The sequence below is a fragment of the Eptesicus fuscus genome, chromosome 12 (genome assembly GCF_027574615.1).
Source record: "Eptesicus fuscus isolate TK198812 chromosome 12, DD_ASM_mEF_20220401, whole genome shotgun sequence".
NCBI classification, from domain to species: domain Eukaryota; kingdom Metazoa; phylum Chordata; class Mammalia; order Chiroptera; family Vespertilionidae; genus Eptesicus; species Eptesicus fuscus.
Genome location: NC_072484.1, coordinates 88,419,111 through 88,435,342, shown reverse-complemented (window position 1 = coordinate 88,435,342; position 16,232 = coordinate 88,419,111). Strand labels below are relative to the sequence as shown.

Below are 16,232 nucleotides of genomic sequence, written 5' to 3'. Positions count from 1 at the left end.
AGGGGCGTCTCTCCACGCCTCCTAAGAGAGTCCACGCGGCCAGCGGCCCCGAACCTCCGTGGGCGTGTGGAAGCCAACAGACGCTACCTTAAAACATGAGGCTCACAACGAGGTGGAAAACATACACATATGTATTGCGTACACATTTACACACATATGGTATCTAGTCTGCTTTTCCTTCTTCTGCTCAATAAAATTAGCAGCAGTTACAGATGAGTGACCGTGGTCAGCGTCGGTCTGATTCCTAAGGGCGTCCTGTGTCTTCTGTCCACGCACGACTTTTGGAAAATGCCGTTGGGTGCAGAGATCTCCCCCGCCCCCCGGGCATTTAACATGACAGCGTCGTTTCACATCACCGACACTGCCAGGCACAGAGTGAGACAGTTCGCACCGAGTACCCCAACAGAGCACAGGACAGAGCTAACTACAATAGATTGCCCCTCCCCCCCACCCCCCCAGGAAGGAACTGTTGGTTTGTTTTGTTTTTTAAAGATTCTCATGTCTTTCCGCTTTGGCTATTTTGCAATAAATATCATACCTTCTCGCATCACCCTGCTCGGGTGAGGGCCCGCCTCGGGGCACGCCCGTTGTCTCTTAGCAGCTGCTGAGTGTTGAGTGACGTACAAGGCACCTCTGCGTGTTCTGTACAGCGTTTTTATTGATGTACAAAATAGCCCGCTCACCGTTCAAAAACGTGGTCTGCATAGTGAGCGCTTCTCTGACCCCTATTCACAGAGAAGGCTTTTAGTGCAAAAGAAAACACGAGCGCGTGTCCCGGCCCCCCTCCAGCCCACGCTCCCGGGTTCGAGGTGCCCGCGGGGGGTGGGGGGGGGGGGGGGGCTATATCTTGGGCCTCCAGCCGTTGATGAACTGCAGGATCTTCTTCACCTGCAGTTTGCTCAGTCTGAAATCCTCCGAGAGGATCTCCTCCGTCAGCTGCACGAGCAGGTTCCCGTCGATCTTCTCGGTCACGAAGAAGGAGATGACGTCTTCCGACAGGCCGATGAACCGCAGGGACCTGGACACCTCCTCGATGGAGAGCCCCGACAGGTCGGCGGGCGGCTGCCAGGGGGAGCCGTCCCCGCAGGAGCGGGGGGCCAGCTGCAGGTGGAGCGGCGAGGAGAAGGGGTACGGGACCGAGGAGATGTCCTGCGCGCCCTTCGGCACGAAGTACGGGTCCTCGGCCAGGTCCGCGGACCCCGCCGTGGGGTCCCCCTCAGCACCGTCGATCTTGAGAGGCGAAGGCGGGGTCCCGGAGGAGGCTCTCTCTTCCACGGGCCGTGGCGCCCGGGGGGGCAGGGCGGGGCACGACAGGCTCTGCTTGGTGGCGCCGGCCGCCAGCGGCTTCTCCTCGGTGCTCCCCAGGGAGTAGCTGGCCGACTTGGGGCAACCGGAGCCGCCGCCGCCGCCGCCGAAGCCCGCCGGGGCCGCGCTGGGGGGGCCGGCCGGGGGCTCGCGGCCGTCCAGGTCCAAGGGCGCCGGGCAGTGTCTGCCCGGTGTGCCCGGCGTCTTCTGCCGGGGGTAGCTGTAGCTGCGGCTGGGGTCCAGCAGGAAGTCGCTGCGGGCGTGGGCCTCCGAGGATGCTCCCGAGCGGTGGCTGGGCCAGGAGAGCCGGGCGGACAGCGGGTCCGAGGGGCTGCCCGGCGGGGACTGCAGGTCCAGCGAGTCGGGCTTCCCGCGGTGGCACGGGTAGCAGGAGGCGGGGGCGCTGTGGGCAGGGCTGGCGTCGCTTTTAGTCCCGCCGCTGAAAGCCAACACAGAAAGGGCGGTTAGCGGCCAGAACACAGAGTCGGCGACGAGCCTTCCTTCTCCCAGCATGCCGCTGCCGAGTAGGAAAGGGCAGTTAGGAAAGTAGACACTATTTTTCTTATTTCTTTTTCTTTTTCTTTTTTTTAAAAAAATATATTTTATTGATTTTTTACAGAGAGGAAGGGAGAGGGACAGAGAGCTAGAAACATCGATGAGAGAGAAACATCGACCAGCTGCCTCCTGCACACCCCCCACTGGGGATGTGCCCGCAGCCAAGGTCCATGCCCTTGACCGGAATCGAACCTGGGACCTTTCAGTCTGCAGACCGACGCTCTATTCACCGAGCCAAACCGGTTTCGGCTCTTTTTTCTTAATTTCTTTATTGATTAAGGTATTGCATATTTGTCCTCATCCCCCCATTCCCATCCCAAACCCCTCCCCACTATTTCTTACCATGAATTCTATCAGGACCTGAGAACCTCAGGGAGTTTTTTTAGGAAAAGAATCTGTCCAGCAGGGGGCGTGCAGGAGGCAGCCCACCAATTATTCTCATCATTGATGTTTCTCTCTCTCCCTCTCCCTTCCTCTATGAACTCAATAAAAATATATTTTAAAAAACTAAAAAGAGAAGCTTTAAGTTACTCACATGTAGTGTTAGCTATGGACAGGAACACGATTTAAAATGCTACAGTGGAGATGGCACATCTATGTGTGCACACGTATCTAACCAACAAGACACTCGCGGTTGGTGGGCGCCTAGAGCTTTCTGATGAGAAACATCGTTCAGCCATGCTCGGGCGTATCACCAGCGGGTGCTGGACGGACGGGTGGTGTGCGCAGCGGCCAGGCCGGAGCGGTAGACGGGCGCCTGGTGCTGGCCACCCTGCGCCTGGGACACGACCACCTGGCCACCACCATGCCTCTCTTTCCACGCACGGGCTCGAGGCAGAGAAGAAGCTCAGAGAAAACGCTCCAGGCGCCGGGCTGGTGCTGGCCCGGGCCTCTGCACTCCTGAGTCACATTAGCGTGAAGAGGTAAGTGTTGGCAGAACAGAAGACACCTGTGAAGACCAGCCACCTAAACCCGTGAGGACCGGGGTGGGGGTGGAGGGGGAATCGTGCAAGGGCGCCGGGCTTGGGCCACAGCGTAAGCACGCGCTCAGGAGGCACCGGCGGTGGCGCCAGGAGACCCACACCGGGCTCACCCCACACCCACAGGGCTCCCGAAGAGAAGCGAGGGGCCCTCTGTCTCCCAGACGTAAGGAATGCCTGGAAGTCACGTGGCGGTAGGTGCCCAACGCGACGCAGTGAAAGGTTCCTACGAAAAGGGACGGGCCTTTGCCCACGATGACAGGAGCTGTCCCGCGAGAGAAGGCGCTCATGGCGGGAGGTCCGGACGGGACGAAGGACGCCTGGCAGTGATGGAGGGCCCAGAAGGGCTCGTCCGCCTGGGGACTCCGAGCAGAGCGAGCCAGGGACCCTGTCACGGCCAAGTCCCGAAGGTGCCCCCTGGGTGCTCATGTCGCAAAGCGGAAGGGACGCACGCTGGTTTGTGAGAGCTGAGAGCTGAGGGCAGCCACGGATTGCTGCTGCTTTTTTTTTTTTAATTTAAATATATATATTTAATTTAATTTAATTATATAAATATAAATTTAATTATATATACGTATATGTATATATGTGTGTGTGTGTGTATAATTGATGTCAGAAAGGAAGGGAGAGGGAGAGGGATAGAAACATCAATGATGAGAGGGAATCATGGATCGGCTGCCTCCTGCACGCCCCCCACTGGGGATCGAGCCTGCAACCCGGGCCTGTGCCCCGACTGGGAATCGAACTGTGACCTCCTGGTTCCTAGGTCGATGCTCAGCCCCTGAGCCAGGCCGGCCGGGCTGGATTGCTTCTAAGAGAACCAGTCGGCCTTCATCACGGAACCCCTCGGGCTCGGGGGGACCCTGGACCCTGGCTCTCATCCTAGCTCAAGACCAACACGAATGTCTCCTCTCCCGCCACCGGCCTTGGGGGCGCTCCCTCCACACTGTTCTCGGGACCCCCGACCCGGCCTGGGCAGAGCCTGCCAGCGAGGCCCTGGCGTGAACTTACATGTCGTGCAGCCCTGACGAGTAGTAGGACAGGGTGGGGCTGGGAGAGCGGGTCTGCGGCCGGGGCCTGGCTGCGCGCGGCGGGACGGAGGGGCTGGTGGACAAAGGCTTGGCGCTTCGGGGCGGAACCGGCGGGGCGTTCAGGAGGCGGCACTCTTCCCTGACCTGGCACGGGAAAGAACACCGTGGGTTAGACGGACGGACGGACGGACGGACGGACGGGGCCCGGCAGCTCCCCCTGCGGGCCCACCGCTCCTGGCAAACGCGGGTGGCACCAGCAGGGCCTCGGGACGGGAGAGGGACGCAGGGGATGCCAGAGGCAGACCCCGTGCCTCCCCCACCCTTCCCGGGACAGATGCTGCTGCTGAGATACCGCAGGTCGTTGAGACACAGCCGGGGGGAGGGTGAGTGATGTGTGAGGGCAGGTGCGGCAAGAGGAGTAAGAAAATAAGGGCATAAAGCGACCCGGGGTCAAACTCTCCTTGCCTGTCGGTGGTTTTCACTCACTGTTCAAAGTGAATTCGATCTGACCCAAACCGGAGGGCACAGTGACCCGTGCCCTGGGTCGGAATTCCTCCTGAAGTCATGCCCGGGGCTTCTCACGTGTAAGTGTGCACGTGGATCATGACTCCCCGGGGATCCTGCTGCCACGTAGGCTGATTCCGGGACCCAGGGTGGGGCCTGAGAGCCTGCATTCCTCATAAGCTCTCCGCAGAGACTGATGCTGCGGGACCAGGCCCACGCTTGGAGAATAGAGGCTGTCATAGGAATAATGAAGGCAGCTGTCCGAATCCCCAAGAGAGCACTTTTGTAAAAAACACGTGTTTTTATTGATCTCAGAGAGGAAGGGAGAGAGGAGAGAGAGAAACATCCATGATGAGGAAGAATCATGGATGGGCCGCCTCCTGCACGCCCCACACTGGGGACCAAGCCCGCAACCCGGGCATGTGCCCTGACCGGGAATCGAACCATGACCTCCTGGTTCATAGGTCAATGTTCAACCACGGAGCCAGAAGATGACTTTTTCAAGTGGTGCACATTTTTATGCACTTCTCTGTGCCTGCCAGCAGGGGGCAGCTTATACCCGGCTCTGCTGGCCTACCCTAACCGACACAGGGGAGAACAGAGCCATTCCGACTTTGGCAAACACAGCCTCGCCTGCGTTCAGGCCGGGTCCCCACGGGTTCCTTCCCCTTTGCTGCCAATGCCTTCCTGCCCCAGCCGCTCTGGGGTGACAGAGGCAACGAAACGGCCAGCTCCCCTTAGCCTTGCCTCTCAGTTTGCTTACGCCCCAGGGACACGGGTTCACGCTGCCCGGCATCTTCTAGCGCCCGCCCGCCCGCACACGGGCTCTGACTGGCCCCGCCGGACGCCCCAGCCAGGGAAACCGGGTGGGGAGGAAAGTCGCCTGTCCCCGGGGACCTGGCAAACCTCAATTCTAAGTGAAATGGAGGTGACCTGAAAAATCTGACCCATTGGATTTCTTCCTGGGGCGGTAGGGGGCGGGAGGGGGGTCACTGCTGGCACCTGGAGGACCCCCCTCCTGCTTACGGGGACCCTCCGGTCCCAGCTTCTCATCTGGAGACGCTCTTTAGGCCAAAACCAGGTCCTCAGAGCAGCAGACCTGCTTCCCCTCCCGGGCTCTCTCTCCCCTTTGCTCTTGGGGAGGCGGCGGCGGATGCAGGAGGAGGTCCGGTCAAGGACAGGGCCGTCCAGCTGGCTCGCGGAACCTGGCACCACTCTGGGGTCTTCTGAAGACGCCGAGGACCGCCCGGCGTGGCTCAGGGGTCGAGCTTTGACCTATGAACCAGGAGGTCACAGTTTGATCCCGGGTCAGGGCACATGTCCAGGTTGCGGGCTCCATCCCCAGTGTGGGGCGTGTAAGAGGCAGCCAATCGATGATTCTCTCTCATCGTTGCTATTTCTATCTGTCCCTCTCCCTTCCTCTCTGAAATTGAGAGAGAGAGAGAGAGAGAGAGAGAGAGAGAGAGAGAGAGAGAAGCTAAGAACCAACCAGGACGTGGGGAAGCTCTGGCTGGGTCACCCCTGCCTGGCTTGTGGGAACACACTGGTTACAAGACAAGTAGCCAACACATCGTGTCCTCTGCTCCCGCCGGTCAGGGCTTGCGGGTGGCGGTGGAGCTGCTTCTTGGCTGGGGACCGTCTGCGGGATCGGGGGTGGCAGTGGGACTGACCGCAGAGGCGCGGGGTCCGCTGTGCTTAGTGTCAGTGGTCACGGGAGACTGGAGGCAGCGAGGAGTCTGTCCGTTAGCTCTTCCGTTTTCAAAATGAACACTCGGGCCCTAACCGGTTTGGCTCAGTGGATAGAGTCGGCCTGTGGACTGAAGGGTCCCAGGTTCGATGCCGGTCAAGGGCATGTGCCTTGGTTGCGGGCACATCCCCAGTAGGGGGTGTGCAGGAGGCAGCTGATCGATGTTTCTCTCTCATCGATGTTTCTGACTCTCTATTCCTCTCCCTTCCTCTCTGTGAAAAATCAATAAAATATAATTAAAGAAAACCCCACACAAAACGAACACTCGGCGGTTCCTCAGTACCATGTGGGAGAGGGAGGGGACGAGGAGGACACGGCTGGTGTTGAATCCGATTTAGACTTTTCTGCGTTTTGGGGACGAGTCATTGAGGCCGACACCTCATTAGAGGCCGCTTACCTAGGGGCCAGTGACCACACGCGCAGAGTCCATTGCCATGCGCATCTTAGCCGACCCAGCTGACCCAGGGTGAGAGCAGCGAAGCCGCTCGTCGCCGAGTCTGACCTCGGAGACAGCCTCTCCCCCAACCGCAGGCACTCGAGGTCCCTCGGCGCTGGTCCTGCCACCGCCTTCCCCACTGGGCACCCTAGAGCCTTGCACAGGTCCCCCTGGGAGGGTGGCGCCGGCCTGAGTCACTAGTTACTGTTCGGAGGGAGGGACGCTAGGCCACTGTGCCTGCTGGGCCGGGCCCTTCTCTTCGCTTCCAAGGCAGTCTATTCCCTTTTGCTTTTGATAAATACATTTTTATTGATGTCAGAGAGGAAGGGAGGGGGAGAGAGAGATAGAAACACCAATGATGAGAGAGAATCCCTGATCGGCTGCCTCGTGTACACCCCACACTGGGGATGGGGCCTGCAATGCAGGTATGTGCCCTGACAGGGAATGGAACCGGGACTTCCTGGTTCAGAGGTCAATGCTCAACCGCTGAGCCATGCCGGCTGGGCTGCAGTCTATTCTTTTTTAAAAAAAATGTATTTTATTGATTTTTTACAGAGAGGAAGGGAGAAGGATAGAGAGTTAGAAACATCGATGAGAGAGAAACATCGATGAGCTGCCTCCTGCATACCCCCCACTGGGGATGTGCCCACAACCAAGGTACGTGCCCTTGACCGGAATCAAACCTGGGACCCTTCAGTCTGCAGGCCGATGCTCTATCCACTGAGCCGTGCCGGCCAGGCTGCAGTCTATTCTTAAACAGACTGGAGTCCCACCGGAGGCCCAGGAGGGAGGCACCTGGATCAGCAGGAGCACCCCTTCCCACCCCTCAACCCCGACCCCCACGCTGGTGCTAAGCCCGGGAGGTGCTCTGCTTGAGGCAGCTGTCACTGGCCCTGCAGGTCCTGGGGGGACCTCTGCCTACAGGTAGGCACCATCGGGCATGAGTCGCCTGGGTGTTGGCAGGGACTGTCAGGCTCCCACTGTGCATGACGGTCCATGAGCACAACTGGGTCCGGGAGCAGCCGGAGGGCCACCGCCCACCCGAGCCCCGAGCCCGGCCTTCCAGCCATTCTGAGTTCCGCAGCTCTTCTCCCCACGGCCGCTTCCTGCACCTCCTGCTCCTCACCCAGCCCTTCCCTTTCCCAGACGCCCAGCGACTCACTGCTTGTCACACCTCAGACCCCTCGGTCCAGGAGGAAGACACTGTCCTCACTTCCCGCAGCAGGCCGCCAACCCAGGGCGACACGGAAAGCTAACTCATCGAAAAGCGAGGCGTTCTGCTCTCTCTAGACCAGCCACTTTAAGTCTAGAGGCACACAGTGGGTGAAAGCAGGTTTACAGCTGTTCGTGTGGAAATAGGACAATCAGGAATAAATGCTAATCTATACTAATAAAAGGGCAATATGCTAATTAGAATGGGTGACCGGACATCTTCTGGACGTCCGACTTCCTTCCGGACAGTTAGGGGGCGACCAGGCCAGCAGGGGGGCAGTTAGGGGCAACCAGGTCAGCAGGGGGGCAGTTAGGGGGTGATCAGGCAGGCAGGCGAGTGGTTAGGAGCCAACGGTCCCGGATTGCGAGAGGGATGTCCGACTGCCGGTTTAGGCCTGATCCCGGGATCAGGCCTAAACTGGCAGTCAGACATCCCCCGAGGGGTCCCTGATTGGAGAGCGTGCAGGCCGGGCTGAGGGATGCCCCCTGCCCCCTGTACACGAATTTCGTGCACCGGGCCTCTAGTACAAGAATAAACTGTGTCTTACGGACTCACAGCTGTAAACCCACTTCCGCCCACCCTCTATTCTCAGGGCGGCATGTTCAGCTGATGGCCATAATTTAATGGGGGGTGGTTTGGTTATTAAAAGTGTCTATCCTGGGGGCTACCAGCTGGGATCATAGGAACCATCTCTTCCATTGTCCCCCAAACCTCCAAAACATGGCCATCACTTTCCCTTTTCCCACGTACGGCATTCATTCCATCTTGCTATTGGACATACCACATTCACTCCATTTTGCTACTGATTTTGTTCAGAGGGACGGGGCGGGCCCATCCAATGCTCCCCGAGCTGGTGTTTTATACACACAGAGGCAGCTCCTGGACCTCACGGGGAGGGGGGGACACACGTCACTGAGAGGCCAATCGGCCGTGGGACAGAAGTAGGAGCGGGGGTGGGCGGGCCACCAGGCATCTTCTCCAGGTGTCAGAAGAAGAAACTCCCAGGGAATGTTGCTGAGACAGTCTTGAGGAAGAAGGAATTCGCAGTGTCAAAGGTGTGGAGGCGTGAGAGCCCCCGCCCGATGCGCTGGCCTGGCGGCACCGGTGAGGAGGTAAAGCTGGTGCCTCTCACCAGATGGGACGGCGGAGGGAAGGGCAGGGCCGTGTTGAAGTTGCTGAGCTGGAGCTCGACCTTCTGTCAACAGGATCTGGGCCCCGGAGGCACTGAGATCTCCACTGAGAGCGAAGCAGAGCTGGCCACAGAGGACGGGACGGGGAGACGGAGAGGGAGGAAGCCTGTGGGCCCATCTTAGCGCTCTCAGAGCAGAGCCGTGCTGGAGGGTGTCCGGGGTGAGGCGGACGGCAGGAGGAAGACAGAGGAAAGGCGGAAGGATGTGGGGAAGTCTGGTAGGGCCTGGACCTTACGTAATGGTTAGCAGGTTACTGGGGATCTTATCAGGGGAAGCCTGGGTCCAGTGAGGGGGGCAGAAGCCGGTCCCAGGGAGTCAAAGCGAGAGCAGGAGGTGAGGATGGCCAGTGAGGCCAGACCACTCTTTGAGGAACGCGGGCCGGAAGTAACGGGGAGCCAGTTATTAGAAAGGGTACAGGATCGAAGGAGGCATGTGTTTTTAATTTTTATTTACTTATTTTTAAATATGTTTTTATTGATTTCAGAAAGAAAGGGAGAGGGAGGGAGGGATAGAAACAGCAATGATGAGAGAGAATCATGGATTGGCTGCCTCCTGCACGCCCCCTACTGGGGATTGAGCCGGCAACCCATGCCCCCTGACTGGGAATTGAACTGTGACCTGCTGGTTCATAGATCAATGCTCAACCACTGAGCCACACCGGCCGGGCTTTATTTATTTATTTTTTAAAGAATATATTTTATTGGTTTTTTACAGAGAGGAAGGGAGAGGGACAGGGAGTTAGAAACATCCATCAGCTGCCTCCTGCACACCCCCTTACTGGGGATGTGCCCGCAACCAAGGTACCTGCCCTTGACCTGGAATCGAACCTGGGACCCATGAGTCCGCAGGCCGACGCTCTATCCACTGAGCCAAACCGGTTAGGGCTATTTTTGTTTTTTATTTAAGTTGGAAGGAACTTGAAAAACATGCCAGGTGTGTACAGGTGGCCAGGAGGCTGAGTGCACGTGGACCCCTGGGACCTGGGCTCTCCTGTCCCTTCAGAGAGAAGCGAGGACACACGCTCTGCTGTTGTCCCTGCTTCGCCATCCTGGCCACGGAGAGCCAGGCGAGTCACCAGAGGCAGCGTGTCGCCGGGCAGCGGAGGGGAGGACGGAGGACACCCGCGAGGTCAGACGGCGCGGGGAGGCCTTATGCTTCTCAGGGAAGGCGGTCCACGAAGTCAGAACGCAACCCCATCTGCGGTCAAGTCACACGCATCGCCGAGTGGGACTAGTTCCTTGTTCAGAACCCTGTCCAGAGGGCTCCACGGGCCCACCTGCCCCCTGGCACGGGCACTTAGCCGCCCTGTCCCCTCTCCCCTGCCGACGTCGCTCACCCTTCAGCTGGCAGAGAGCTGAGCGGAGGGCCGGGGGCCGATAGCGGGTGGACGACGGCAGACAAGGTGGCTCGCCGCCCAGCCGCCCGTGAGGAAGGATGCAGGGATCTGTGAGACGGACACCTCGCTGGCGCCGACTGGGAACAGGCTCCACGCAGGTGTGTGCGGGACAGTCCACACCGTCACACAACCGGAGCATCTCAGACACATGACCTACGAACCCCTGTCTTTCTCTGTGACATGAACTTCCGCTGACACTTCCTAGGAATTACAGGAAGATAATAAGTACCCCCCTGTCCCCCCCCCCCCCGTGTTCATGAGTCAGCACGGTGGGAATGGGGGTTTGTGGAATGGTGATGTTTCCTGAAAAGGCCTTGTTTCTTGGAATTCCCTACTTTTCTCCCACGGAAGAAGCGACACTCACACGCCCCTGCACTAACGGGACCGAGGAGAGAGGTTAAGACGAGGAAATGGTACACTTACTAGGACATGTTTTTTGCTTAACTGTCTTCTTTCTGAAAAAAATAAAATAAAAAATTCTGCCCTAGCTAGTTTGGCTCAGTGGATAGAGCGTTGGCCTGCAGACTGAAGAGTCCTGGGTTCGATTCCGGTCAAGGGCACATGCCTGGGTTGCAGGCTCGATTCCCAGTAGGGGGCGTGCAGGAGGCAGCCAATCAATGATTCTCTCTCATCACTGATGTTTCTATCTCTCTCTCCCTCTCCTTTCCTCTCTGAATTAAAAAAGATATATATATTTTTAAAAGAAAATTTCATAGCTGTGGTTACTCCACTGTTAAATCAAAGGCAACGAATCTGGAGACGCCTGCTGATGATGCCGCACGCGGGGGTGAAAATCTCAAAGATGCGAGGGCAGTCACTCCCGGGATCCGGACACGCAGGCAGGGAAGGGCCATTCTGTTTCTGTGAGAAGACGATTCAGGAAACATAGGACTCACCTTTCCTGTGGGTTTTCTGCTCTAAAAAGCCAGCCCCGGGCACCCGCCGGCCATCGAGGACGGCCGTTTGGTGACCTTGCTGCCTCGGACTTGGTAACTTTGCCTTCGCTGCCTGCCCCCTGCCCCGCGTGTTCCCTTTCTTCCCACACTCCCTCTCCCAGACAGCAAAACCGTTACAGCCGTCAGAAATCTTATTTATAAAGAGGCTTTTATACAAAGAGTTCATAACCCTGCCAGGGACCCATCGGGGCATTTGCAGCCCGACAGAAATTCAAGTTTGATCACGACAAACGGCAATAGATGAGCCTCTATTTGATGGATGACATGAGGGCAGAGATGGTTTACAGGTTTCTTGTCCAGCGTTCTGCACCGACAGGGACCGGGTCTCACCAGCCTCCTTGTCCAAGCCCCCGGGGGAGGGGGGCGGGGGGTGCAGGAGGCCGACAGGGACCCGGTCTCAGCCAGCCTCCTTGTCCAAGCCCCGGGGAGGGGGGCGGGGGGTGCAGGAGGCCGCTCCCGGAGCAGAAGGGCAAGTGGGTCTGAAAAGGGGGCTTGTTTAAACCCGAGGGTGCTTCCCTGGCTCAGGGAGAGAATGTGCCACTGGGCAGGGTGGTAAAAAGGACTTTTTCTGAGCAAGGAGGATAAAAACACATGACACATATACACTGAGCGGCCAGATTATTATGATCTCTGAACGCATAATAATCTGGCCACTCAGTGTGTGTGTGTGTGTGTGTGTGTGTGTGTGTATTAGAGGCCCGGTGCATGAATTCGTGCATGGGTGAGGTCCAGCCAGCCTGGCCAGGGGGAGGGGACATGGGCGGTTGGCCAGCCTGCCTGCTGGTCGAACTCCTGGTCGAGGGGACAATTTGCATATCAGCCTTTTGTTCTATAGGATATACACTGAGTGGCCAGATTATTATGCGTTCAGAGATCATCATAATCTGGCCACTCAGTGTATATGTTTAAATGGTGTATGACCCTCCCAGCAATGCGATTTTACGCAAATGCTATCTGAGAGTCCAGATCTGAAACAAGAGCTATCCCATAGAACATTCTAACAACTTTATTAGCGGTGTAATCATGGCGACTTCCCATGGGCACAGGAGAAAAAAGAAAAAAATCCCGGCCGAGGTTTCATTTAAAAACAAATTACCTACATGCAACCGGAGGCAATTAGTTTCAAAATTACTAAAACACAACAATAATTGAGTCCTTATTTCAATGCACAAGCGGGAGCCTCGGTATAAGGCTTGCTTACAGAGTACACCTCAAAGGCTGTGATTAAAACTAATTTAATGTCAGATGCCTTAGGAGACTCATTAATTAGTGAGTTCCTGAGTGAGTCCTTTGGTAGAGCAATTATTTTGAAAAGTAAATAATCACTTCCAGATTAATATTCTTAGTACCAAAGCTTGAATATTAATCCATCAGGCTTATTTAAGAAAAACCTGTCCTTTAATGCCTTTATCTAATATTAATATTTGGCAGAGAGGAAAAGTCCAAGGACAAAATAAATAAAAATTCAGAGTAGTGTCAATTCTCATAGCCACTTTCCCCAGTTTATAAGGAACCCTACTTTTAGCCCGGCCGGTGTGGCTCAGGGGTTGAATATCAACCCATGAACCAGGAGGTCATGGTTCGATTCCGGTCAAGGGCACATGCCTGGGTTGCAGGCTCGATCCCCGGTGATGTTTCTATCTCTCTCTCCCTTCCTCTCTGAAATCAACTTAAGCCCCCCCGCCCCATATTTTTATAGCATTTATTTATTTATTTACATTATTATATATTTACTAGAGGCCCGGTACATGAAATTCGTGCATGGAGGGGGGTGTCCCTCAGCCCAGCCTGCACTCTCTTCAATCTGGGACCCCTCAAGGGATGTCCAACTGCCCATCGGGCCTAAACGGGCCGTCGGACATCCCTCTCACAATCCAGGACTGCTGACTCTCAACTGCTCGCCTGCCTGCCTTCCTGATTGCCCCTAACTGCTTCTGCCTGCCAGCCTGATCACCCCCTAACCACTTCCCTGCCAGCCTGATTGATGCCTAACTGCTCCCCTGCCAGCCTGTTTGCCCCTAACTTCCCTCTCCCCTGCAGGCCTGGTCACCCCTAACTGCCCTCCCCTGCAGGCCTGGTCACCCCTAACTGTCCTCCCCTGCAGGCCTGGTCCCCCCAACTGCTCTCCACTGCAGGCCTGGGTGCCCCCCAACTGCCCTTCCCTGCAGGCCCGGTCACCCCCAACTTCCCTTCTCTGCCGGCCTGATCACCCCTAACTGCCCTCCCCTGCAGGCTTGATTGCCCCCAACTGCCCTCCCTTGCAGGCCTGGTCCCTCCCAACTGCCCTCCCCTGCTGGTCTTGTGTCCACATGGGGGCAGGATCTTTGACCACATGGGGGCAGCCATCTTGTGTGTTGGAGTGATGATCAATCTGCATATTACTCTTTTATTAGATAGGATAGATGCCTGGTGCATGGGTAGGGGCCAGCTGGTTTGCCCTGAAGGGTGTCCCGGATCAGGGTGGGGGTTCCCTTTGGGCGTGGGGTGGCCTGGGCGAGAGGCCTGTGGTGGTTTGCAGGCTGGCCACGCCCCCCAGCAACCCAAGCAGAGGCCCTGGTATCTGAGGTTTATTTATCTTCTATAATTGAAACTTTGTAGCCTTGAGTGGAGGCCTAGGCGGGTAAGGGCAGGCGGAAAGCTTGGCTTCCTCCATTGCTGGGGAAACCCAAGCCTCCCTCCTGCTCTCTGTGGCCGCAGCCATCTTGGTTGGGTTTATTTGCATCTTGATTGGCTGGTGGGCGTGGTTTGTGGGTGTAGTGGAGGTACGGTCAATTTGCATATTACTCTTTTATTAGATAGGATTCCACATTTTTTGCTTTGCTTTCGTTTCAGCAAAATCACTAATTATTATTTTAATCAAGATTTCACATAATTTGTACCCTCTTGACAGAAATGTCAGATTTTTAAAAAAATTTAAATTCTTTATTGTTTAAAGTATTACATGAGTCTCCTTTTCCCCCCATTGGCCTCTCCTGGGCTGTCCCCACCCCCAGCACATGCCCTCACCTGCCCCCCATTGTCTGTGTCCACGGGTTATGCTCATATTATGGCATTTATTTTTAAGCCTTAGGTAGTCACGTGAGGCCCCCGATTCTGCAGGGCGGACACTTGCAGGTTGTGACATCTCGAGGAAGAGCGAGTCAAGGCCGCTCCTCAGCCTTCATCTCTCTATGGGTTTGTGTGGCACTGCCAGTGTCGGACCTGCGTCTGCAGCCTTAGAGCCCAGGGGGCTCCTCCACAGTCACTCTGTCCCTCTGTCCCGCTCCCTCCCAGGGAAGAGCCTCGTGCTGCGGGCCCACACGATGCCCCGCGTGTCTGTGGCTCCCTTGCAGGGTTCTCCCGGTTCCACATCTGGCTCCACAGCCAGGCAACCATCACGCACCACCCAGCTTGTCAGGTAGACATTTTTACAATCAGATGCAACGAATGTCTTGTTATCTTTAAACTCAGGTTTTTGCAATATCCCAGAGACCCAGGGAGATGAGACCATCACACGCACTTCTGGAACGTGGGGACCACTGGCCCCTGCCGGGTGCCGGGGCCTGGGGGGGGGGGCAGGCAGGCTGTGGAGAGGCTGGATTCCCTAGATAGGAAAGGACAGAGGCAAAAACTGCCCCCAAATCATGACCCTAAGTCAAAATCCCTCCTGTATTAAGTGACTCCTCCTATTCACTGAATGCCAGGGAAAGTGCCAAGGGCTGCGGACCTCACAATCGTGCAGAGAAGAGGCTCTACGCCCTCAGGAAGTGGCTCAGGAGGTTAAATACTTCGCCCAAGGTTCGCAGCTGCTAAGTGGTGGAGGGAGCTCCGCGCCTCTGGCTCCCGACCCCACGGTGTGGCCGCTCCCCTGCTCCCCGTCCGGCGCCAGAGAGGGCCGTGGACACCCCAGGACGCCGGGCTCTCCCTCTCTGGACGCTGGGCTCTCCCTCTCACGCCCCTTCCGTCCTTCAGCCGGTCGGAGGCGGGTTCAGACGCACCCCGTCACGTCCGCCCTTACTGATCTAGGCCCAGTCACCATGGCATGAAATTTACCCTTTAGTTTGTGTTTTTCTCGAACCCCAACCACCCAGTATGCTGCGCTACAGGAGCTTGATTTCCGAAGCACGGCCTGCCTTGTAAGATGAACATGTGCTACCACCCATCCTGGACTCAACCCCTCCGCCTCCCACAGGCTGGGCAGCCCTGCCCGTCAGGGAGGGTGGCGGGTGCTTCGGCACCGGCACAATGCAACCTGGTGTGAACCAGTGGGGGCGACCTCGAGCTCCTTTGGCGACGTTCCTTTCACGAATCTCAGGAAGCGCTGCCATGTCAACACCCAACCCGGAGTGAACACGCGTGGCTCTGCTGTTGGAGAAGAAGGGTATGCGTCTCTGGGTTCCCAGCCCCAGGCTGGACCGGCTGCACAAGCTTGGAGAAGGCAGTGGTCTGTAGCTTTGATCACGTGTAACTCACAGTACAGCCCAGAGCCGTCTGAGGTCAGACGTGCTATTTATAGGGTTTCATGCAATACACAGCCTTCCCATCACTGCTCTCCAAAATGGCACTTCTAAGAGGAAATCGTACAAGGCACAGGGCCTTGCAGACCGTCACTCACACAGTCACCTGGAGGAACACCTGAGACGTATGTGCCAGGGCCCAGAACACAGATATGGAGAGAGGCCCACAGTGCTATGAAAGAGAGGATGTGTTTAGAATAAACGTAAGAGACAAGGACAATAATTCACGTAAGAGAGATGGTCAAGTCATTCTGATTCGAGGGCACTTTGCACAATTTGCCCCCATCTCGTGAGCTGGGCGTGCCCCTCAGCCTGGGCTCGCCTGCCAGTCCCCGGGGCACTGCAGCTGCTTCCCCCAGGCCGGGGGCCAGGAGCGGTTTGCTTCTCCCTGGGACACCCCTGTTAGGAAGGGAACCGTCTCTC

The 16,232-nt window shown here is 56.9% G+C and overlaps 1 protein-coding gene across 1 annotated transcript in view; it reads right to left on the bottom strand.

The window, feature by feature from the left end:
* Positions 1-443: 443 nt before the first annotated feature.
* Positions 444-16,232, bottom strand: part of GAREM1 (GRB2 associated regulator of MAPK1 subtype 1) — a 165,694-nt gene continuing 149,905 nt past the window's right edge. Inside the window, exons 5-6 of the mRNA XM_054723752.1 lie at positions 3,852-4,015; positions 444-1,744 (exon numbers count right to left, since the gene is read on the bottom strand). Coding sequence (XP_054579727.1) covers positions 841-1,744; positions 3,852-4,015 — 1,068 coding nt within the window. The 3' untranslated portion in view covers positions 444-840. The remainder of the gene's footprint in view (positions 1,745-3,851; positions 4,016-16,232) is intronic.